Source organism: Miniopterus schreibersii, assembly GCF_964146895.1.
Source record: "Miniopterus schreibersii genome assembly, chromosome: 2".
Lineage (NCBI taxonomy): Eukaryota > Metazoa > Chordata > Mammalia > Chiroptera > Miniopteridae > Miniopterus > Miniopterus schreibersii.
In genome coordinates, this window is record NC_138102.1 from 88,209,940 (window position 1) to 88,236,180 (window position 26,241).

The window sequence follows — 26,241 nt, forward strand, 5'->3', positions numbered from 1 at the left end:
TGTTTGTCCATTTACTTTGTTTTTAGATTCTACATATAAGTAAAATCATATGGTATTTGTCTTTCTCTGACTGATTTATTTCACTTAACAAAAAACCCTCTAGGTCCATCCATGTTGTCACAAATGGTAATATTTTATTATTTTTTTATGGCCGAGTAGTATTCCATTGTATATATGTACCAACTTTTCTTTATCCATTCATCTGTACATGGACACTTAGGTTCCTTCCATACCTTGGCTATTGAACATATTGTTGCAGTGAATATAGGGATGCATATATCTCTTCAAATTATTGTTTTGGATTTCTTCAGATAAATATGCAGAAGTGGTATTGCTATTTTGAATTTTTTGAGGAATCTCCATACTATTATTCATACTGGCTGCACTAATTTGCAGTGCCACCAGCAGTACACTAGAGTTCCCTTTTCTACACATCTTTGCCAACACTTGTTTGTTGATTTATTGATGACAGCCATTTTGACAGGAGTGAGCTTATAACTCATTGTGGTTTTAATTTGTATTTCTCTGATATTTAGTGACATTGAGCATCTTTTTCTTTACCCCATTGTATATTCTTTCCTCTTTTGTTATAGATTAATTGACCATATATGGGTGGGCTTATTTCTGAGCTCCTTATTCTTATTCATTGATCTATATTTTAGTTTTTATATCAGTGCCAGCCTTGTAGTATGGTTTGATATAAGGTAGCATGGTACCTCCAACTTTATTCTTTCTCAAGATTGCTTTGGCTATTCTGAGTCTTTTTATTATTTTATATAAATTTTAGGATTATTCTAATTCTGTGAAAAATGTCATTGATATTTTGGTAGGGACTGCTTTGAATCTAAATTGCTTTGGGTAGTATGGATATTTTAACAATGTTGATTCTTCCTACCCATATCTTGCCATTTATTTGTACCTTCTATATCTATCTTCAATGTCTTATAGTTTTCTGAGTTTAGCTCTTTTACCTTCTTGGTTAAATGTAATCCTAGTATTTTATTCTTTTTGATGCAGTTGTAAATGAGATTGTTTTCTTAATTTCTCTTTCTGGTAGTTTGTTATTGGTATATAAAAATGCAACCAATTTCTGAATATTAATTTTGTCATCTACTTTATTGAAGTTGTTTATTAGTTTTAATAGTTTTTTGGTAGAATCTTTTAGGTTTCTTTCTCTATAGTAGTATGTCATCTGCAAATAATGATAGTTTCACTTTTTTTCCTAAGTTGGATGCCTTTTATTTCTTGTCTGATTGCTGTGTCTAGAACTTCAATTACTATGTTGAATATAAGTGGTGAAAGTCGACATCCTAGTCTTTTTCCTGATCTTAAGGAAAATGCTTTTAACTTTTTACCATTGAGAATGATGTTATCTGTGGGTTTGTGATGTATGGTCTTTGTTATGTTGAGGTATATTTCCTGTATTCCCAATTTGCTGAGATTTTTTATCATAAATAGATGCTGGTTTTTGTCTAATGCTTTTTCTTCATCTATCGATATTATCACATGATTTTTACACTTCATTTTGTTTATAATGTATATCATGTAAGTTGATTTGTGGTTAATCAACAACCTTGCATACCAGGAATAAATCCCACTTGACCATGGTATATAATATTTTTAATGTATTGCTGAATTTGAATTGCTAATATTTTGTTAAAGATTTTTATATTATGTTTAATCAGAGATATTGGCCTATAATTATTTATTTATTTATTTATTTAGTAATGTCTTTGTTTTGTTTTGGTGTCAGGTTAATGCTGGCCTCATAAAATGCTCTTGGGAGCCTTATTTCTTCTTTAGTGGTTTGGATTAGCTTGAGAAGGATGGGTGTTAATTCTTCTTTGAATATTTGGAAAAATTCACAGGTGAAGCCATCTGGTCTAGGAGTTTTGTGTGTTGGGAATTTTTTGATTGTTGTTTTAATTTCATTAGTAATTATCAGTTTGTTCTGATTTTCTGTTTCTTCTTGATGTAGTATTGGAGGATGTGTGTTTTTAGGAATTTATGCATCTTGTCCAGGTTTTCCAATTTGTTGGCATATAATTTTTCATGGTATTTTCTTATAATCCTTTTTAAAAATGTATTTATTTATTTGCATACTGTCTCTAAGGAGGGGAAACAATAGATTATTATCTTACAGTTATTGAGATAAAAGTCACTCTTAAGTTCAGTGCAGGGATTTTAGTATGTTCACAAAGTTGTACATCCATCATTGCCATCTAATTCTAGATCCTTTGTGTTTTTGTGATGTCAGTTTTCACTTCTTTTTCATTTCTTACTTTATTTATTTGTGTTCTCTGTTTTTTTCCTGATTGAGTCTGATTGAAGGTTTATCAACTTTATCTTTTAAGAAAACCAGCTCTTGGTTTCATTGATCTTTTGTGTTGTTTTTAGACTGTATTTCATTTATTTCTTCTCTGATCTTTATTCTTTTTTTCTACTCTTTTGTTGTTCTTTTTCTGGTTTCTTTAGGTGTAAGGTTAGATTTTCCCTTAATCATTTTCCTTGTTTCTAGAGGTAGGCCTATATTTCTATGAATTTCCCCTCTTAGAACTATTTTTGCTGTGTCCTATAGATGTTGGATCATTGTGTTTTTATATTTTTCTCAAGGTACCTTTTGATTTCCTCCTTGATGTAATTTTTAACCCATTCATTGTTTAGTAGCATATTAATTAGCCTCCATGTCTTTGTGTTTCCAATTTCCTTCTTGTAATTGATTTCTAGTTTCATACTATTGTGATTGGAGAGATGATTGTTATGATTTCAGTCTTCTTAAATTTATTTCGACATGTTTTGTGGCCTAACATGATCTGTCCTGGAAAATATTCCATGTGCACTTGAGAAGAGTATATATTCTGCTGCTTTGGGGTAAAATGTTCTAAAATTTCAATTAAAAACATCAAATCTAATGTGTCTTTTAAGGTTGGTGTTTCCTTACTTGTTTTCTATGTGGATGATCTATCCAGTGATGTCAATGGGGTGTTAAAGTCCCCCACCATGATTATAATACTGTTGATCTCTCCGTATATGCCTGTTAATATTTGCTTTATATATTTAGATGCTTCATGTTGGGTATGTTACTGTTTACAAGGGCTATATTTTCTTACTGGATTGATCCCTTTATCATTATGAAATGTCCATCTTTGTCTCTTGTTGTAGCCTTTGTCCTAAAGCCTTTATTGTCTGATATTAGTATTGCTGCATCCGCTGTTTTTTTGTTTCTATTTGCATACATATCTTTTTCCATCCCTTCAGTTTTAGTCTGTGTGTCTTTGTCTGAAGTGGGTCTCTCAGAGGCAGCATATGTGTGAGTCTTGTGTTCTTATCCACTAGGATACCCTATGTCCTTTGATTGGAGCATTTAATCCATTTACATTTTAAATAATTATTAATAAGAATGTAGTTATTGCCATTTTATTGTTTTTCTGATTGTTTTGAAGTTCTTTGTTTCTTATTCTCTCGCTCTCTCTCATCTCTTGTACGTTGATGACTCTCTGTAGTGTTGTGATTAGGTTCTTTTCTCTTTATTTTTCGTATAGCTCTTAGAGAATTTGGTTTGTGTTACCATGCACTGCATATAAACCAAGCTATGTTTATAGCAATCTATTTTAAGTTTATGGTTGGTTAAGTTTGGACTCATTCTAAAATCGCTCCATTTTTACTCACCCCAGCATGTTTATGTTTTGTAATTATGTTTTACTTATTTTGTGTGTGTGTCTTCCTAAATCTGTGTTGTAATTATACATGATCTTCCTACTTTTGCCTTTTAACATTTGCACTAGCTTCGTAGTTGGTTGAGTCACTGCTTTTATTATGTGTTTGCAATTGTCAGTGAGTGGTTTTGGGTTTTTTTTTTTCTTCAATGTTTTCTTATTTATAGTTTCTTTTTTTTTCTATAAAGAAGTCCGTTTAACAGTTCTTATAATACTGGTTTGGTGTTGATGAACTTCTTTAACTTTTTCTTGTCTTGGAAGCTTTTTATCTCTCCTTTTTTTCTTTTTAAAAAAAAGTTTTTTGTTTTTATTGATGTTTAGAGAGGAACGGAGAGGGATCGGTAGAAACATGGATGAGAGAGAAACATCATTGACCTGCTGCCTCCTGCTCACCGCCTGCTGGGGACTAAGCCCACAAACCGGGCATGTGCCCTGACCTGGAATCAAACAGTGACCTCCTGGTTCCTGGGTCTATGCTCAACCACTGAGCAACTCTGGCTGGGCATCTTCTTCCATTCTAAATCATAGCCTTACTGGGTAGAGTAATCTTGGTTGCAGGTCCTTGCTTTTCATCATTCTGAATATTTCATGTCAATCTTTTCTAGCCTGCGAAGCTGCTGTTGAGAAATTAGCTGACAGTCTGTGGGAGCTCCTTTCTACATAACTAATTGCTTTTCTCTTGTTGCTTTTAAGATTCTCTCTTTGTTCTTTAATCTTTGCATTTTATTTATGATGTGTCTTCATGTGGTACTCTTTGGGTTTATCTTATTTGGTACCCTCCACCCTTCCTGGACTTGTATGTCTATTTCCTTTACCAGGTTAGGGAACTTTTCAGTCATTATTTCTTCAAATAGGTTTTCAATTCCTTGCTCTCTCTTTTACTCTGGTACCCCTATAATGCAAATGTAGGTACTCTTGTCCCAGAGGTCTCTTAAACTCTCTTTATTTTATTTTATTTTACTGTTTTATTTTAATTTTTTTAATAGTAATATTTTATTAAATTGATTGGGGTGACAGTGGTTAATATGAACATATAAGTTTCAGGTGTAGGTTTCTGTGTTACAAGATCTGTATGTTGCTCTGTGTGCCCATCACCCAAAGTCATATCTTCTCCGATCACCATATATTAAGATTCCCTTCACTCTCCACACCCACTCCCTTCCCTCTGGCAACCACCACACTGCTATTTTTGTCCACAAGTTTCAGTTAGATATCCCACATATGAGTGAAATCATACGGTTCTTAGCTTTTTCTGACTGACTGACTTCACTTTGTGTAATACTCTCAAGGTCCATCCATGTTGTTACAAATAGCAGTATTTCATCCTTTCTTATGGCTGAGTAGTATTCCATCCTGTACATGTACCACATCTTCTTTATCCAGTCTTCTGTTGCAGGACACTTTGGTTGTTTCCATGTCTTGGCTACCATGAATAATGCTGCAGTGAACTTGGGGGTGCATATATCTTTTCTAATACATGTTTTCAAGTTTTTCAGATATATACCCAGGAGAGGGATTGCTGGGTCGTATGGTAGCTCCATTCTTAATTTTTTGAGGAATCACCATACTGCTTTCCATAGTGGTTGTACCAGTCTACATTCCCACCAGCAATCATTGAGGGTTCCCTTTTCTCCACAACCTCTGCAACACTTGTTATTGCTTGTCTTGTCAATAATAGCTGCGCTAACAGGTGTGAGGTGGTACCTCATTGTAGTTTAGATTTACATTTCCCGAACTGCTAGTGATGTTGAACATCTTTTCATATTGGCTGTTCGTATGTCTACTTGGGAGAGGTGCCTGTTCAGGTCCTCTGCTCACTTTTCGATTGGGTGCTTTGTGTGTTTGGTGTTGAGTTTTATGAGTTCTTTACATATTTTGGAAACTGAACCTTTGTCAGAGCTACTGTTTGCAAATATCATCTTCCATCTGGTTGGTTGCCTCTTTGTTTTGTTGTCAGTTTATTTTGCTGTGCAGAAGCTTTTTAGTTTGCTATAGCCCCATTCATTTATTTTTGCCTTTACTTCCCTTCACTTTGGGGTAAAGTTCATAAAATGTTCCCTATGACCAAGGTTCATAAGTTTGATACCTATGTTTTCTTCTATGTAACTTATTGTTTTGGGTCTCACATTTAGGTCTTTGATCCATTTTGAGTTCATTTTTGCCCACAGGGACAAACTAATCCAGTTTCATGTGGCTTTCTAGTTTTCCCAGCACCATTTATTGAAGAGACTGTCTTTACTCCAATGTGTGTTTCTAGCTCCTTTGTCAAAAATCATCTGCTCATATACATGTGGTTTTATACTGGGCTCTCTATTCTATTCTACTGATCTGTGTGTCTGTTTCTGTGCCAGTACCCTGCTGTCTGATTATCGTAGTTCTGTAGTATAATTTGATGTCAGGTAGTGTGATACGTCCAGCTTCATTCTTTTTTCTCAGGATTGCTTTGGCTATTCAGGGTCATTTTTGGTTCCACACAAATCTGATGATTTCTCCTTCTATTTCTTTAAGAAAATGACATTGGTATTTTGATGGGAATTGCATTAAATCTGTATATTGCTTTTGGTAATATGGCCATTTTAACTATGTTGATTCTTCCAATCCATGAACACAGAATATTTTTCCATTTTGTTGCGTCTTTTTCAATGTCTTTTAATAATGCTTTGTAATTTCAGTATATAGCTCTTTCACGTTCTTTGTTAAATTTATTCCTAGGTATTTTATTCTTTTGGCTGCAATTGCAAAAGGCATTGTGTTTTTTTTTTCATTTCCTTTTCTGAAGTTTTGTTGTTAGTATACAGGAAGGCAATGGATTTTTGTACATTGATTTTTTTTATCCTGAAACTTTATTTTATTTATTTATTGTTTCTAATAGTTTTTTGGTGGAGTCTTTAGGGTATTATAAATACAGAGTCATGTCATCTGCAAAAAGTGACAGTTTTATTTCTCCCCATTTGGATGCATTTTATTTATTTCTCTTGCCTTATTGCTTATTTCTCTTGACTTCCAAACTATGTTGAATAAGAATGGTGAGAGTGGACATCCCTGTCTTGTTCCTGATCTTAGAGGAAAAGCTTTCAGTTTTTCACTATTGAATATGATATTGGCTGAGGATTTATCAGATAAGACCTTCATTATGTTAAGATACTTTCCTTCTATTCCTATTTTATTGAGTGTTTTAATCATAAATGGATGTTGCATCTCATCAGTGCCTTTTCTGCATCTATTGATAAGATCGTATGATTTTCATGCTTTCTTTTGTTAATGTGGTGTATTACATTGATCAATTTACGTATGTTGAACCATCCCTGTGCCCCTGGAATGAACCCCACTTGATTGTGATGTATTATTTTTTTGATGTACTCCTGTATTTGGTTTGCTAGTATTTTGTTTAGGATTTTTGCATCAGTATTCCTCAGAGATATTGGTCTGTAGTTTTCCTTTTTGTGTGTTATCCTTGCCAGATTTTGGTATCAGGGTTATATTGGCCTCATGAAATGTGTTAGGAAATACTGCCTCGTCTTCAATTTTTTGGAAGAATTTGAATAGGATAGGTTTTAACTCTTCTTTGAACATTTGGTAGAATTTTGCTGGTGAAGCCATCTGGTCCTGGACTTTTGTTTTTTTGGTAGGTTTTTTATGGTTTAAATTTCATCGCTGCTGATCCATCTATTTAGATTTTCCATTTCTCCATGATTTACTCTAGGAAGGCTATGTATTTCTAGGAACTTATCTATTTCTTCTAAGTTACTGAATTTGGTGGAATAGTCTTTCATAATATTCTAGTATGATCCTTTGTATATCTGTGATGTCTGTGGTGACTTCTCTCTCATTTCTGATTTTGTTTATATGGGTCTTTTTTTTCCTTAGTGAGTCTATCCAGGGGTTTGTCAATTTTATTAATCTTTTCAGGGAACGAGCTCTTTGTTTTATTAATTTTTTGTATAGTCTTTTTGTTCTCTATTTAATTAAATTCTGCTCTAATTTTTATGATTTCCTTTCTTCTGCTAACTTTGGGTTGCTTTTGTTCTTTTTCTAGTTGTTTAAGATGTGATGTTAGGCTGTTTACTTGGCATTTCTCTTTGTTTCTTGAGGTAGACCTGTAATGATACAAACTTCCCTCTTATTTCTGCTTTTGTTGCATCCCAGAAGTTTTGATATGTAGTATTCTCATTCTCATTTGCCTGTATATATCTTTTGATCTCATCTTTTATTTCTTCTTTGTCCCAGTCATTTTTTAGTGGTATGTTGTTTAATCTCCATGTATTTGTGGGTTTCTTCCTTTTTGCAGTTGATTTCTGATTTCAAGGCATTGTGGTCAGAGAATATGCTTGGTATAATTTTAGTCTTCTTGAATTTGTTCATGCTAGTTTTGTTACCCAACATAGGTCTATCTTTGAGAATGTTCCATGTGCACTGGAGAAGAATGTGTAATCTGATGTTCTGGGATGAAAAGCTCTGTAAATGTCAATTATGTCCATTTAGTCTAGTGTTTCTTTTAAAGCCTATATTTCTTTATTGATTTTCTTGTTTGGTTGATCTGTCTAGAGATGTCAATGGAGTATTAAGGTCCCCAACTATGATTGTGTTTTTATCTGTTTCTCCCTTTAGTTCTGTGAGTCAGTGCTTTATATATTTCAGTGCTTCCTGGTTGGGTGCATATATAATAAGAAGTGTTATGTTTTCTTGATGTAGTATCCTCTTTATCATTATAAAGTGTCCATCTTTGTCTCTTGTTATCTTTGTTGTCTTGAAATCTGTTTTGTCACATATAGGTATGGCTACACCTGCTTTTCTGTAGATTTTATTTGCTTGGAGAATCATTTTCCACCCTTCTACTTTGAATCTACCTTTGTCTTTGCACCTTAGATGTGTCTCTTATAGGCAGCATATGGATTTTGTTTGTGATCCACTCTGCTACTCTGTGCCTCTTTATTGGTGAATTCAGATCACTTACATTTAGAGTAATTATTGATATATGAGGATTTCCTGTAGCCATTTTATCTTATGTTTTCTGGTAGCTCTATGCCTCCATTGGTTCTTTTCCTTTGTACTTGTGTCGTTTTTGTTTGGTGATGTTTCATACTTCTTTCCTCTGTGTCCTCTTTTTTTAAGCTATGTGTCCTGGTTTGGGGATTTTTGAGTGTGGTTACCATTAGGTTTATAAAAAATAAAGTTGCATATATAAAATAATTTTTCTTTTTCTTTTGAGTGCATCTGATGTTCATCCTCCTTTGCCAGTTCAGTTTTTTACCCCTTCCCCTTTTATGTTTTTGTTTTCACAAATTATCCCTGTTTATGCTGTAAGTTTTTTGGCGATCTTACTGGTTGTGTTGTGACCTTATGTTCTTTGTTTCAGGTAGAGTAACTCCCTTGAGCATTTCCTGCAGTGAAGGTTTTCTGGTGGCAAATTCTCTCATCTTCTGTATGTCTGCGAACGTCTTTATTTCTCCTTCATATTTAAAGGATATACTGGATGTACTATTTGTGGCTGTTAATTTCTTTCTTTCAGACCTTTGAATATTTGGTTCCATTCTTTTCTGGCTTGTAGAATTTCTGCTGAGAAGTCGGATGAAATTCTGATGGGTTTTTCTTTGTAGGTCACTTCTTTCTTTTCCCTGGCTGCTTTGAGAATTTTTTCTTTGTCATTAATTTTTCACAGTTTTAATTCAATGTGCCTTGGAGAGGGCCTCTTTGAAGTAACTAAGTGTTTTGTTTTCTTCTTGGATTCGAGGATCTAGTTCTTTCCATAGGTTTGGGAAGTTCTCAACTGCTATTTGTTTGAATAGACTCTCTGTTCCCTTGTCCCTCTCTTCTTCAGGAGTGCTATAATTCTAATATTGCTTTTTCTGATGGAGTCATATAGTTCTCGTAGAGCTCTTTCATTTTTCTTTATGCTCAGGTCTCTCTTGTCTTCTCTCTATGTCATTTCTAGATTCCTATCTTCAATATCACTTAATTCTTTCCTCCATCTGATTGGCTGTGTGTTTATGCTTAGTAGCTCCTTCCTAATCTCTTTAATTGCATGCTTCAGTTTCAGGATTTCTGACTGGTTCTTTTTAAAGTTTCAGTCTCTTTGGTAAAGTACTCATTTTGTTCATTGATCTGTTTTCTGAGTGCACTGAATTGCCTGTCTGTGTTTTCTCACATTTCGTTGAGTATTTTTAGAACTGCAATCTTTAAATCTCTGTCATTTATATCACATATTTCCATGTCTTCCAGCTTGCTCTTTGGGGATTTTTCATTTTCTTTTTGATCATCCTCTTTACCATGGTTGATCATCCTCTTTACCATTTGCTCTTCTTCTTCTAGGCATAAATATCCCTTCTATAGCAGCATTCTCTGAAGAGATCTTTTTACTATTTTTCAGTAGATGGTACTGAATCGCAAGATTTTTGTACCTCTGTGATCTCCAGGATTTGACCTCCATGAGCTACCATAAGACAGTACAGTTTCCCTGCTTGGAGGTGGGGTTTGTTTTACTCTCACCGTAATGGGGCCTTGACCTTCATGGGGTCTAGCCTCAAGCACCAAACCCGGGGATCAGTCACAGAGGGAAATAGCGGTTCTACTGTAGTAGCTCTTTGTTTACAGATAAAATGTTCCTCGACCTGACACCAATGGCAACCGTAGGTGAGTTTGGGGAACCCAAGGGGCAGCAGGGCTCTGTGGTTCCATTTCTTTGTCAGGAACACCCCTGCCCGGCAGTGGATATCCACGAAGCAGAACTCCCGCTCTATGTCAGGCAGCTGCTGGCTCAGCCACTGTTCACTCTGCTCGCCTGTCTGGGCTGCCCCATGCAGCTCTCTCTTCCTTCCTGCTGAAGGAAGCAAACCTGCTACTGCTGGCTTCCTCCCCTCTTGCGCTCTTTTCTTTTCTTTGTTGATTTATTGATTGTAGTTATTCTGGCAGGTGTGAAGTGATACCTCATTGTAGTTTTAATTTGCATCTCTCTGATGATTAGTGATGCTAAGCATTTTTTCATATGTCGCCTGACCATCTGTATGTCCTCTTTGGAGAAGTGTCTATTAAGGTGTTTTACCCACTTTTTAATTGGATTGTTTGTCTTTCTGTTGTTGAGTTGTATGAGCTCTTTTTATATTTTGGAAATTAACCTCTTATCAGATGTATCTTTGGCGAAAATGTTTTCCCATACAGTGGGTTCCCTTTTCATTTTGATGCTGGTTGCCTTTGCTGTAAAGAAGCTTTTAAATTTGATGTCCCATTTGTTTATTTTCCCTTTGTTTCTCTTGGCCTAGGAGATGTATCTGCGAAAATTCTGCTACACTGAGATTACTTGCCTATGTTTTCTTCTATGATTTTTATGGTTTCGCAACTTACATTTAAGTCTTTTATCCATTTTAAATTTATTCTTGTGTATGGAGTAAGTTGGTGATCTAGTTTCATATTTTTGCATGTACCTATCCAGTGGTTTTCCCTGCACCATTTATTGAAGAGACTCTCTTTATTCAATTATATGCTCTCTTCCTTTGTCAAATATTAATTGACCAAGTGCCATAGGTTAATTTCTGGGGTCTCTGTTCTGTGCCATTGTCTATATACCTGTTTTTGTGCCAGTACCAGGCTATTTTGATTATGGTGGCTTTGTAGTATAACTTGATATCCATTATTGTGATCCCTCTAACTTTATTCTTCTTTCTCAAGATTACTGTGGCTATTCAGGGACTTTCTTGCTTCCATATAAATTTTTGGAGTGTTTATTCTACATCTGTCAAATGTGCCATTGGTATTTTAATAGGAATTGTATTGAATTTATAGATTGCTTTGGGTAGTATCAACATTTTAATTATGTTAAATGCTTCTAATCCAGGAACATGGTATATGCTTCCTCTTGTTTGTATCTTCCTCTATTTCTTTTTTCAATATCCTATAAATTTCCGAGTATAGGTCTTTTACCTCCTTGATTAACTTTATTTCTGGATATCTTATTTTGTTGGGTTTTTTTGTCGTTGCAGTGGTAAATGGGATTTTTGCTTTGTTTTTTAGTCTCTCTTTCTGAGAGTTTATTATTGGCATATAAAAATGCCATTGATTTCTGGGTATTAATTTTGTATCCTGCTATTTTGCCAAATTCACTTATTAAATTTAGTAGTAGTTTGGTGGAGTCTTTAGGGTTTTCTATGTACAATATCATGTCCTCTTCCTCCTTTCCATTTTGGATGCCTTTTATTTTTAGTTCTTGTCAGATCACTATGGCTAGAATTACAATACTATTTTGAATAAGAGTGGTGAAAGCAGACATCCCTGTCTTCTTCCTGTTCTTAAGTGAAACACTTTTAGTTTTTCCCCACTAAGTATGATGTTGGCTTAGGCTTGTCATATATGGCCTTTAATACGTTGAGGTATGATTCCTCTATTCCCACGTTGCTGAGAGTTTTTGTCATAAATGGGTGCTAGGTTTTGTTTTGCTTTCTGCATCTATGGGTATCATGTGACTTTTATCCTTTATTTTGTTAATGTGATGTATTACCTTTTTTGATTTGTGAAATATTGTACTAGCCTTGCATTTTCTGAATAAATCCCACTTGGTCATGGTGTATAGGTTTTTAATGTATTGCTGGATCCCATCTGCTGGTATTTTGTTGAGGGTTTCAGTATCTATGTTCATCATGGATATTGGCCTGTAATTTTCTTTCTTTGTAGTGTCCTTTTCTTGTTTTGGAATTAGGATAAGAGCTTGGAAGTGTTCTTTCATCTTGAATTTTTTTGGAATAGTTTGAAGAGAATAAGTGTTAGTGTTTTGAATGTTTTGTAAAACTCCCCTGTGAAGTGATCTGGTCTATGACTTTTGTTTGCTGGGAATTTTTTTATTACTGCTTCAGTTTCATTAGTTGTTTTTCAGGTTTTCTGATTCTTCCTCATTGAAGTTTTGAAGATTTTCTGTTTCTAGGAATTTGACCAATTTGCACAGGTTGTGCAATTTTTTGACGTATAGTTGTCCATAGTATTTGCTTACAATCCTTTGTGTTTATGTTCAAGAAGACTGAAACCATATCAAGCATCTGCTAGGATCACAGTGGCATGAAACTAGAAATGAACTACAATAAAAACACTCTGATTTTTATTATTTCCTTCTTTCTACTTACTCTGGGCTTTTTTTGTTGTTCCCCTTTCTAGTTCTTTTAGGTGTAGGATTAGATTGTTTATTTAAGATTTTTCATGTTTTTTAGGGTCAGTCTTAGAGACTTATTTGGTTTCCTAACATATGGTCTGTTTTTGAAAGTGTCCCATGTGTACTTGAGAAGAATGTATATTCTGCAGCTTTGGGATGAAATGTCCTGTAAATATCAAGTAAATGCTGTTTCCTTGTTGTTTTTTTGTCTGGAAGATCTATCCAGTGATGTCAGTGGAGGGTTAAAGTCCCCTGCTGTCAGCAATTCAGTCACAGTAGGGGACTTTAACCCCCCACTGTCTCCCTTAAAGTCCTCCAAGAGTTTGTTTTTGTTTTGAATATATATACCCATATATATTTTGGTACTCCTATATTGGGTGCATATGTGTTTGCCAGGGTTATATCCTCTTGTTGGATTGATCCCTTTAGTATTATATAGTTAGCTTTTTTATCTCATGTTATGGCCTTTGTTTCAAAGTCTGTTTTGTCAGATATAAGTATTGCTACCCCTAATAATTTTTTGTTTCCATTTGAATGGAAAATTGTTTTCCATCCCTTCACTTTCATCCTGTGTGAGTCTTTTGTTCTGAGGTGGGTCTCTTGTAGAAAGCATATATATATGGGTCCTGTTTTCTCATTGATTCAGCTACCCTATGTCTTTTGAGTATAGCATTAATGCATATACATTTAACATTATTTTTGATAGGTAGTTGTTTATTGCCATTTTTATTCTTCATGCCTATGTTTTTCTGTCTCTATTCTTTTTACAAGAGTCCCTTTAACATTTCTTGCAATGTTGGATTAGTGGTGATAAACTCCTTTAGCCTTTTTTTGTCTGCTAAGTTTGTTATTTCACCTTCAATTTTGAATGATAGCCTTGCTGGATAGAGTAGTCTTGGTTTCAGATCCTTGCTTTTAATCACTTTGAATACTTCATGCCATTACCTTCTGTCCTGTAGTGTTTCTGTTGAGAAATCAGCTGACAGGAGCTCCCTTGTAGGTAACAGACTGTCTCTCTTGCTGCCCTTAATATTCTCTGTCTTTATTGTTTGCCATTTTAATTATGGTATGTCTTGGTGTGTATCTCTTTGGGCTCACCTTGACTGGATCTCAATGTGCTTCCTGAACTTGTGTGACTTTTTCTTTATCAGTTTAGGGTCGTTTTCTGTCATTATTTCCTCAAACAAGTTCTCTATCCCTTGCTATGATGCAGATGTTTGTTTCATTTGCCCCAAAACTCCCTTAAATTCCCCTCATGCTTTTTAATCATTTTTTTTCTTTTTGCTGCTCTTATTGAGTAATTTTTCTACCTTGTCTTCTTATTTGCTGATTCGAATCTCTGCTTCTTTTAACCTGCTGTTGATTTCTTGTAGCGTATTCTTTATTTTAGCTGTATGATTCTTCAACTCTGGCTGGTGTGGTGGTTTTTCATGGTTTCCTTGTCCCTTTTCATTCTGTTGAGCATCCTTAAAACGGTTGCTTTGTACTCTGTTTCTGATACATTGCTTGCCTCTATTTCATTTAGATCTTTTTCTGGAGATTCCTCCTGTTCTTTCATTTGGGGACTGTTTCTTTGTTTCCCCATTGTTGCTCTTTTTTCACGTTTGCTTCTGTGCATTGGATACAACTGATATACCTCCTTGTCTTGGTGAAGTGACCTTCTTTGGTGAATTGGCCTCCTTGATCTTCTGAGCTGGGTGTTCTTGTGTGGGTTCTTTGGGCCCTTGTTGTATTTGGGTCTTTAATTGCTGTGATCCCATTTGTGGGTGGGCTCAGTCCTCAAGCTTCCTGCCTGTTTGACTCAACCCCGACCTCGTTATACAGGTGCTGACAGAACAAAACAAGGCCAAACCGGGAACAACACGAAAAACAAAACAAAACAACAAGAACAAAGACTAAAAAAGAATAAAAAGAATACCAATAGACAAAAGATCAAGAGAATTGTAGGAGAAAAAAAGAAATTATGAAAGAAAAGTAAAAGAGAAGAAGCAGAATAAGTATTAAAAAGTAAAGAAAAATACAAATGAAATAATAATTTTTAAAATAATGAACAAATTAAAATATAGAATAGGTAAAGAAAAACAGGAAAAGAAGAAACAAAAAATAAAAATAAAGAGAAATAGGAAATTAGGAGTAAATTAAAACAAAAGAGAAATAAGAGAGCCCGACTGGGTGTGGCTCAGCAGTTGAGAGTTGGCCTAGGATCCAGGAGATTGCGGTTCTATTCCCGGTCAGGGCACATGCCAGGTTTCGGGCTCCATCCCCAGTCGGGGGCGTGCAGGAGGCAGCCGATCAATGACTCATCATTGATGGTTCCATCTCTTTCTCCCTCTCCCTTCCTCTCTCTGAAATCAATAAAGATATATTTTTTAAAAAAGAGAGAGAAAGAGATATGAAATAAAAGAAAAAAACACCTTTGGATCTGCTGTTTGTGGAGCTCGCTGGATTTTGCTCTGTTGTTGTTGAATCTGGCTCCTTGGTGAGTAGATTCCAGGCTTCCCTGGTGGTTCTCTGGTGCAAGCCAATAGGAGTTGCTGTCCCTGCCTGGCCCTGGGCAACCTGACTGATGTTGGGCAGGGCAAAGCCCCAAGTTATCCTGCAGGCCTATAACCCAGAGGCTGGATTGGCCTCAGGTCTCGCACCTTGAACCCTGTTCTGAGCGACTCTCCCTTCCCCTACAGAACTGGGCTCTGTGGGGTAATCCCGTCCTGGACAGGACGTTTTAAAAAGACTTGTGTTGGGGGTGAGGCCCATAGTTTGTATGCGGGGGGGGTCATCAGCACTTCCTCTCCTTCCAATGCCTCAGTTCTACCTACCACATTGACACCCTCTTGCTGCTGCCTCAAGCAGGAGGGGATTTTAAAAAATTAAAAATAAGTCAGCCCAGCTTGGCCACTCCAATCTTTCCGTTCAGCCAGACACTGCTGGGCCGGGCCTCCACCTAGGCTCTGTCCAAGTACCACACCCACCAGCCAGACCCAGCTGCACTGAGGCAAATTTCTAGTCAAGAGCACTTTCCCCTTGCCTGAGATCACTGCAGGGCGGGCAGAACCAGCAGGTGAGCACCCGGGGAAAGGGCCACCTCCCGTGTGCTCAAGGTGGGCGGGACCAATCCTCTTTTTCTGGTGCACACTGTCCAGCCCCGATCTTGCTGTCTGCCATAAATTCTTCCAGGGAATAAAGGGCCCCTCGTATTCATTGCTAAGTGTACCAGTCAGATCCCTCAGCTCTCCCAGAGTTCCACCACGTGGCCCCTCCCGCAGACACAGACTGGGGCAAACTTCCTAGGCAAGAAGATGGCGGGGCACTTGCCCCTGCTCCCTCCAGGAAGTCTCAGCCTTAGGAACCCGCTGCTGCCTGCCGCGGCCTCCACAACCATGACTCCTGCCGCAGCCTTCTCGGCTTGCGGTTCCAGTGGCACCCGGGCCAGGGAGGTGACACTCCCTCCCTGGCAAATGCAGCAGTCTCCAGACCCTAACTCCTGGCAGCATGTACTAGTCTGGTGTGGAGGGCTTCAGTGGCATTTGTGGTAAAGCTGGGCACCCAGTCGTGGCCACTCTCAGAGGCTCCTTCCTAGGAGGATTTTTGTAAATTTCACAAAATAATTCGGGCTCCAAACCTCGCTGCGTAATCTTTTAACAAGTTTCTTAATCATACAATTTGCTTAATCACACCAAGCCTCAGATCGCATATCTATAAAATGGGGCTGTTAGAACCTGCCTCAAAGGGTTGTGTGAGGACAAATGAAATGGTGGGCATAAAGTACTTAGCACAAGACCTGACAGGTAGTGTGTTATGTTTAACAACCAAAGTAGATGAGAGGAAAGTGGGGTTTGTTTTTGTTTGGTTACATTTTAATAACTGCAGGTACTATGATTAATAGTGCATGGCTTTTGATTTGTATAAAAAAATCTTGGACAGAGTTTGCTGCTATAAAGAATACTGTGGGACAGCTTGGTTTACCTTGCAATCTGTCATTAACTCTGTGGTACCTGGCATGTAGTTAAATAAGATAGTGAATTCTCAAATGTTTCCCAACCAGTGTTGACCTAAATAATTTTTTGGTACATTATTTATAAACACAGAAATAGGTATATTCATTGTGATTCTAGTTCTTATAAAACAGATTAAATACCAACAAAGCACAAATCTATTTTCCTATGTACTCTAAATTTAAAATGATAGCTAGTCTTAGTTTCTTGAAACAATTACTGCTTACAGCACAAAGTGGTATAGATTTAAGGCCTTTTGAGTTTGAAATTTATATATTTATACATTATTATTTTCAGTTCTACCATATTTCTTTTGTAAAACAACTGTAAAATTTAGTCCAACATGGCACTCTTTAGCTGCCACTTAGTATAAATGTATTATGTATATGCTGTTTTCCTCTGGTTCCTTCCCTACCCATGATTAGCATAATATGTAACTTCATTGACATCAGCTTCTTATGTCAAAATAGTCTTTATTATGCATAGATTAAAAAATTTAAGTCTTAATTGTGAAAAAAAAAAATTTAGTTGATCATTACTGCAAAAGGAACATCTCTGTTTACAACTGAAACAGACTTTGATGTGAGTATAGCAGCAGATGATAGTTGCCATTATGACATTAGCTACTTAAACCATTTGGTACCAAATAAATCATCAGAGGTGAACATTGTCACTAAATTGATTCAGTGAAGAAGTATTAAGTTCAACCCACAAAGTAGCAACAAAGAATACTGGAGAAATTGGCATAAATCCTAGAAGGCCTTGAATGCCCCTAAAAGGAAAATGATGTCCTAAAAGCTCTTATGAGGGAAATGACTTGTATTATTACTTTATAAGTGGCTTGAAAGAATTAAAGGAAAAGTTAACACACCAACATTAATCAAATTAAAATAAATTCTTTAAATTTTAAAAAATTGGGAAAATATGAAAGGAAAGTTTATTTGCTAACTTCTCAAGGCTTCCTCACTATGAATTGGAGGACTGCTCTGAGCTGAGTGTAGAAGACAACTGGATCTAACAGGGGCCTCATAGTGAAAATCAAGGTAATGGAATCTAGTAATTTATACACTGGAATCGCCCATTATACCTGTCATGATTTTCTTTGATACTTGTTAAATATTACAAAAAGTTTTATGCATTTCTTTTGATTTAAAATTTGACATTTCAGCATGATGGTAAATTTTTACCCTTTTTTCCCCCCACAGCATTTTCTGCCCTAGCAAGTCAACTCTTTTCTCCTCACGGTTCTAATCCTGCAACACCTGCAGCAACTCCTGTTCCTGCTGCATCCCCTGTCAAGGCAGCAAATCATCCATCAGCATCAGCAACTGCCACCATTTCTGGGCTGAACATGCTGAATACTATCCTTCCTGTGTTCCCAGGGCAGGTCTCCTCAGCTGCTCGTACACCTCAGCCATCAATGCCAAATCCAACAGTTATCAGAACCCCTTCATTGCCGGCTGCACCTGTCACTTCTGTCCACAGCACAATGTCTACTCCTGTTCCTTCAGTTTTTCCTGGCCTATTTCCACTGCCAGGTTCTTCTGCCACTGCTACCCCAGTCCCTCAGGCCACATCTATACCTCGGGCCACTCCTGTTTCCAATGAAACATTTGCTTCTACTTCTACCCCTTTCATTACCCTCCCCTTTTCTGCCACCTCTACTACTGGTTCTACCAACAACCCGAATTCTGCTTCATTGTCATCAGTTTTTGCAGGTATCCCTTTGCCCTTAACACCAGTATCCCAAGGTGTGTCCAACCCAAATCCTTCTGTAATTGCTGGTGGTTCTGCTCCTAGTGTTGCTTGTCCACTTGGTGTAAATAATCCTCTTCTCTCTGCTTTAAAAGGCTTTCTGACATCAAATGATACCAGTTTAATCAACTCTTCTGCTTTATCCAATGCTGTTACAGGTGGGCTGTCTTCACTCTCTTCTCTTACTAATCACAACTCAGATTCTCCTGCTTTAGCCCCTAACAAATGCTATACCCCATCAGCCATTCCCACCCCACAGGGATCTTCTGCTCCAGGATTGGCCATGTTCCCAGGCCTGCCATCTCCTGTGGCCAATTCAACTTCCTCTCCCTCTACTTTGCCTGTCCAGTCTCCTCTAGCTACTCCAACGTCAGCTTTAACTTCAGGGCCAGTTAGCTCTGGCTCCTCAGCTACCTTTTTGCATGGCCCCCATCCAAGTAACTCAGATTTGCATATTACATCTAGCCCCGCTGTAACAACTATTCCTGTTACAGTAAAAACTGAGCCCACAAGTCCTACTCCCTCAGCCTTCAGAGGTCCATCTCATTCTGTGAATCCCTCTCATGGCACTTTAGGTTTGTCAGGGACATTGGGTCATGCATATACTTCAACATCAGTGCCCATCAGTTTATCTACTTGCCTTAATCCTGCATTATCAGGTCTTTCCAGTTTGAGTACTCCCTTGAATGTTTCAAATCCCCTTTCCTCTATTTCCCTTCCACCACATGGTTCCTCCACTCCAATCACTCCAGTATTCACTGCTCTTCCCCCCTTTACTTCTTTGACTAGTAATTTTCCTTTGACAGATAATCCATCTCTTAATCCATCAGTATCTCTTCCAGGGACACTAATAGTCACCTCGTCTGCAACTGTCACATCCATATCTATTCCTCATCCTAGTTCTACAGCAGCTATTCTCTCAGGGCTTTCTGTCTCAACACCAGTCTCAGCAACACCTTTCTCCCTTAACTTGTCGACTGCTGTCCCCTCACTTTTTTCAGTTACTCAAGGACCTCTGCCATCTTCAAATCCCTCCTACCCTGGCTTTTCTGTCTCTAACACCTCCAGTGTTACCCCTGCTCTCCCTTCATTCCCGGGTCTGCAGGCATCCTCTACAGTTGCAGCAGTCACACCACTACCTGTCACTACTACGACCCCATCACCAGCTCCTGTCCTCCCAGGATTCGCTTCAGCTTTTAGTTCCAATTTCAACTCTGCTCTTGTTGCACAAGCCGGGTATGTGGATAGTTTGGAAATAGGATAAAATCATTCTTTACCTATCTTAGTCTTAGTAATTCATAGTCTTATTTTTCAGTCATTCAAATGAAAGTCAAAATAATTGTTTGGTGGTGCTAAATTATGTTTTACTGGGCTGAAACTTCAGTGCTTAAAAAATGTTTTATAGCTCTTCAGTCATGTTAAGGTAAATATATAAAATATGAATGCCTACTCAGATAATTTTAGTATTTGTATTTGGTAATTTACCTTGATTATAAAACAGCAGAAAATAATAAGTCTATGCAAAACATATACTTAATTTAATTAAGAATAATAAACTTTATAATAAAGTAACTTTATGATAGTGAGTGGCTAACTTATTGTTCCAACAGAGAAATTCTAAGATTTTCTTTTTTACGTTAAGATAGTGTTTGACAAATATAGAAGCAATAGCTTTTATGTCTTATTTGTATTTTAACCTGTTTTTCTATCATTTTAGCTTATCATCTGGACTTCAAGCTGCAGGCAGTTCTGTTTTTCCAGGCCTTTTGTCCCTTCCAGGTATCCCCGGGTTTTCCCAGAACCCTTCACAGTCATCCTTGCAAGAACTGCAGCATAATGCGGCTACACAGTCAGCATTGTTACAGCAGGTAAACAGGCAATGCCTGGCATAAATAAAAAGTAACATAACTTTTATAGTGATAATCTTACAATACCAATAGTGATATCCCAACATTGGCAAAAAATGATTTAACAGAATTTCTGGAGATATGGTAACTAATTCTTCCCAAATCTGCAAATTATCCTTGTTTTCCTTCAGAAAGGTCACAAAGGTGCTAGAATATATTATAATCTGTATGAATTGTTTTTCCTGCTTATATATTTTCAAATCTCAGTTTGAGATTTTACAAATGGAATCTTTATATGTGACAGTTAAATTTTAGCTTGTCTTCTACAATTTAAGCTAAAATAATGGACTACTAAAGCACATTTTCTGTAGAAAACTTTTTTTTTTAGAGTATTAAATATTTTAATGGCATTTCTGTGCACCTCCACCATCGGAAGAAGTTGAACATTTCTTAAAAAGTTTAGGAGACTGAGCAGACTGATCTTTCCCAACATTTTTTCTTTCTTTTCTACCTCAAATATTAGTAGTGTTGCATAGGAGAGCAAGCACAGACTTGATTGAATTTGACACTCTGCTAAACTGCATGTTCTTTTTTTCTCTCAGGTCCATTCCGCTTCAGCTCTGGAAAGCTATCCAGCTCAGCCAGATGGGTTTCCTAGTTTTCCTTCAACATCAGGAACACCATTCTCTTTGCAACCAGGCTTGTCCCAAAGTGGTTGGCAGTGAATATATAGTATTTGCCTTTGGAGCAACATCAGAATTACTTAAGGACTGCAGTGAACAAGCTGACAAACATGAACTGGGCCAGAAGTCAGAAAATAAGAATGAGGATAATCCTGGGGAAGTTGGGATAAGAGTTTTAAAACATGATTGCAGTTTTTAGTGATTTTAAGTATGAATAGTCCCCTATGTAAATATGCTGACAGTGAGTTGTATGGAGAATAATATTTAAAAAGTGTTTGGGAACTTCTCACCTTCCACCCTCTGAAATTTTGAGTCGTGTGTGTGATCTGTGTTATAAGAACACTAAAGAGTTGATTGAACTCTTTATAGCCAAATACAGCCTTAAATCTGCTTGTATAGCATCCACTCACAAAAGTAATAGTTGTGCCTCAGACTTAAGGGTTGCATGTGGCCCTGGGGGAGTTACTACCCTTGGTATGCATGAGTGATTCTTATTAGCATCATTGGAACTCAGAATCCCATATGTATTCACAGAAGGGGACTTGAGACCTACAGTTATTTTTAACTTCTGATATTAATGATCATACATATACTGCTGAATTTAACTCTGTATTTAAGTAAGTGAAAATGGTGCTTAATATAGTCTTTAGAATGACTTTCAGGTGTTTTTGACTACTTTCTTACAGAAATAAGTAAGGCTTTTGATAATTTGCCTTCAGAACTTAATCTCAGCAATATCCAAATGAGTGAGAAACATTTGAGTGACTCTTGGGTCACCTCTATTACTCATTATACTCTGGAAGCTCTTGGTGAATGTTTACAATCATGGGATATAGTATTTCTATTTGTATTTAAAGTCAAATGCTTATCTAAAATAATTATGTGGCAATAGAGAAGACTTGCTCTGTTAGTAAATATGCAGCGTGTACTCTATTTAAGGACCTGTGGTAGTATTACATGATTGAATGTCATTAATTTAAGTATAATGACTGCCACATTTGGAGAGACAGAGTAGGGAGAATGATTTCCAATCCTGTGATTAAGAGTGTAAACTATAGAATCTACTGTAGTACATTTCAGCATCTAGAAGGTTTACTTTTATAAAGATGGTGTTTGGAAGATGTTGCTAATGTATTTTCCTTCAACATAGGGAACAAACTTTTTAAGTATATTAATAAATATTCCTGTATTGTTAGTTTTTAACAATTTTTTAAAATAAACTTTATGGATATGACATATTTTATAAGTGATTTATTAAATGCTTAGATAGGCTTTTTAATTTTTTGTATGTGCTAGAGCTAATACATAGAACATTTTTGTCCAAATTTAGTTGAAATTCAATATATACTACTGATTGCTCACCTCTTTAAATATATCTTTTGTGAAAGTTATAGTACAACCAACACTTGAAACATACTATTTATATCTTTGATTATTTTCAAACACAGAATGTAACCTCATAGTTAATCTGATGCCAGTTGCTAGAAGTTGTCATTTGTTTTTTTTAAGTCTACACTCATAAAATATTTTTAGGATTATATGGTATTGCTTATATATGTTGACCGTTCACAAAGAAGTTACTGAATGACTCATCTTTATGTAGTGATGCTATCGCAAGGTTTATTTCTGTTAGCCCCCCTTAGTGCAAAGGAACTATATCCTGTTCATCTTTTAGATGCATTTCTGACATCTTACACATATTAGACACTTAAAGGCTTATATAAAAATTAGAACATATTCGGAACTTTTGCAATAATTACTGAGACTGGTTTTATGTATCTCGCAATCCTATGAAATAAGTACTAGCAACCTGATGAACCAGATAAACAAGCCAAGGTGTAAATCACACAGTGAATAAGTGGTGATTGGAACTAAGCATTTTCTACCTATATCAGGCTACTTGTATTACCAAGTGCTATGAAAATATGTAGGAGGGAAGATGAGTACCTTACTGCCTAAGGGAATTCAGAAAGATTTCTCAGTGACAAAGTCTTAAAGGATGAGTAAGAATTAACATCCTTTAAAAGGCACAAAGTATGACAGACTAGCATAGTAAAATAATCATATAACTGGATGGAATTTGAATGAAGTTTGTGGTTTGAGTGTTTGGAAATAAAGGGGGGGCCACATACTAAACCTGACAAGCTCAGGGGAGGCCTGCATGGTGGGCCTTACAAACTCAGACCAAAAGTAACCACATTGGTGGTATGAACATAAAAATTCATAACTAGATGCTGGAAGCTGGTCATGGGGGTATTCATGTTGTAGGCCTATAGCCTTGACAAAGGTCAATATTTACCTTAGAAATTGTCTATTGTCTTTGTGAGTCTAAGATAACATACCTTAAAAATGTAATTTTCTTTTCCAGACCCCTCAAAGGCACAACTGCTGGCACCAGAGTACAAGATCACATTGTTACCCTCTTATCCACATACCATCTCTATGTACTGTAAATGTTAAATATCCAGTGTACTCAATGTAAAAAGTATATGTGTGTTTTTGTTTCTTTTGCTTTTTATCCCAGCTCAAAGATTTCCCAACTTTGCTTTCTTCCAGCCCCCAGTGTACCACCAGTGAATTTCATGAAACCCTCCGTACATCGCCTTTGATTCTAATGTACAAAATAAGCTGCAAAGCTGCCATTCTCCAGAGCATTTCTCAATTTGTTGAAATTTTGCTTCCTGGCAATTGTCATCAATTTTGTTCAAATAAACTCTTATAAGACTTTTTCTTAGGCTGGATATTCTTTCATCAATCTTTACTTGTTATAGCCAACATGATTCCAAAGAAGATCACCTCCTAGGACCACCCCACGAACTTGAACCCAATGCTAGGTACCAGCAGGGGCCTCTTGAGCCCTACTGGCTCCTCACTTTGCACTGGGCGAACTTGGGTGAGTTTGTTTATTTTTACTGCTCCAATGAAAGGGAAACTAGTGAGGGCCCAGGGCCACAGGATTCAGGCAAGAGGCCACCCTCTGGCTGAGGAGGTGATAGAAGGGCCTTGTTTTACCTTCTTGGGGTGCAGTTTGTTGGTGTGGCCACACCTCTTGCAGCAGTTGAAAGCACAGGGGTGCAGGTGAACATAACAGTTGCGGCAGATCATCTTGTTGCAGTTGTACTTCTGGGTGAGCTGGCAGAAAGCTTGATGATGTCTCCCTACAGACAAAGTATGTAGTTCAGGGTAGACTCTTTCTGGATATTATAGAGAGATTGGCCATCTTCTAGTTGCTTGACGACAGAAATCAGACTAGTGCCCATCGGGTGTGCTCAGTTGTTCAGGGTCGACCTAGGAGCCAAGAGTTCAGGGTTCGATTCCTGGTCAGAGCAAATGCCTGCACTGCAGGCTCGATCCCCATTTGGGAGTGTGCAGGAGGCAGAGGATTGATGATATTTCTCTCTCATCAATGTTTCTATCTCTAACCCTCTCCCTTACTCTCTAAAAATCAATAAAAACATTTTTTAAAAAGCACGCTAGCGGTAGGCAGGATATCCTTCATGTCTTGAGTTTTAGCTTTGACATTAATGGTGTCACTGGGCTCAACCTCAAGGGTAATGGTCTTGCCCATCAGTTTCCTCACAAATATCTGAATATCTGCATCTACTGGGAGGCTGCAAGACTGGGTCATTGAAGACAAAGAGGGTGAATTACCTCAGAATCCCAGACCTCCCCCTTGTTGCAGAGGGTTTGACTTTATTTGAGCTGTTCTTAGAAAATCCGCAAGGTGGCACTATATAGTAGGAGTTGAAATGGACAGCTGGTTTTAATTTCCACTTTTCACCTGGATCTACCTACTATGAGTCTGATCAAAACCTTTTGCTGTATAAATGAGAGTCTGAAGTTATTAAACTCCAAATATTAGGGGCATTAATTTCCTCCAGTACAAATTTAAGGTATTCTCAGGTAACTAAGAATCTTTGTGGGGGAGTTTGAGGGTATCCCTCAAAATGAACAGTGGCCCCATAGAGAATTCCAACAACTGTAATTAAACAATTGACTGTTTTGGGGGCAAGCACATAAAGGCTGGTTACCCAGCACTTTGAGTCCTCACAGTTGTATTAACTGGGAAGAGAAACCAAGATATGTAAGAAGGTTGAGGTGACTCAAGAAGTGACAGCCCCTTGGAGCTCTACCCATAAACAATGTATTTTAACCCACCACACAATATCCCTAGAAATTTGTTCAGACCAAATCATCACAGAAAACTAACAACATGGGGAATTGTTCCTCTAAGGTTGATAAAATCCAAGAACCTCATCCCTTCTGTAGTTTATATGTATAATTTACATGAAACCTCTATATTTGCTCTCTGAGCTTCCTTGTTCAGATTTACCCTTCCCCTTCTTCTCCCTCGTTTATCTCCTGTGTATCTGCTCCCACCACCACCCACTACTGACCTAGGGGAAACAATAGAAAGCCAGACCAAGTTATACTAGAAAACCCAGAAGTTCTGGCAGCTCCCTTTAGGGAAAAACCAGTCTCAGGCAGAGGGAAACCAGCAATTGTATTCATTCCTTGGATTAGAACAGAAGTAAGGAATCTAAGGATTTCCAGGATAGTCTTTATGACCCTGATGGCTCAGCAATTTGATTTAACTGTTAAAACATATGATGCTGGCCATTCTGATATATCCCAATTAATACACCTACTAGTTTCTGAAAACAAAGCAACAGAATAGCTAAGTACGGTTTATTGAAAAACTGTAAAGAATAAGAATAATGCAGGAAATTAGCCCCCTGGCTTTACCAAGTCATACCTGAGATTTTTACATAGAAAATGGACTGGACCAAAACCCAGCAATGTAAAAAAGCCTGATGAACCAGTACTTGATTTCTTTGAACATTTTGAAAAAAAACTTTTAAACAATATTCAAGTCTGTCTCCAGATAGTTTTAAAGATTATCAAATTATCGCTTGTCTGGCCGGGCGTGGCTCAGCGTCGACCTAGGATCCAGGAGATCACAGTTTGATTCCCGGTCAGGGCACATGCCCTGGTCGCAGGCTAGATCCCCAGTCAGGGACATACAGGAGGCAGCCAACTCTCTCATCATTGATGTTTCTATCTCTCTCTCTCCCTTTCCCTTCCTCTCTCTGAAATCAATAAAGATACATTTTTTTA

The 26,241-nt window shown here is 37.1% G+C and overlaps 1 protein-coding gene across 1 annotated transcript in view; it reads left to right on the forward strand.

The window, feature by feature from the left end:
• Window positions 1–23,852, forward strand: part of PROSER1 (proline and serine rich 1) — a 48,530-nt gene extending 24,678 nt beyond the window's left edge. Inside the window, exons 11-13 of the mRNA XM_081130520.1 lie at window positions 18,044–19,829; window positions 20,311–20,461; window positions 21,043–23,852. Coding sequence (XP_080986646.1) covers window positions 18,044–19,829; window positions 20,311–20,461; window positions 21,043–21,165 — 2,060 coding nt within the window. The 3' untranslated portion in view covers window positions 21,166–23,852. The remainder of the gene's footprint in view (window positions 1–18,043; window positions 19,830–20,310; window positions 20,462–21,042) is intronic.
• Window positions 23,853–26,241: the final 2,389 nt, after the last annotated feature.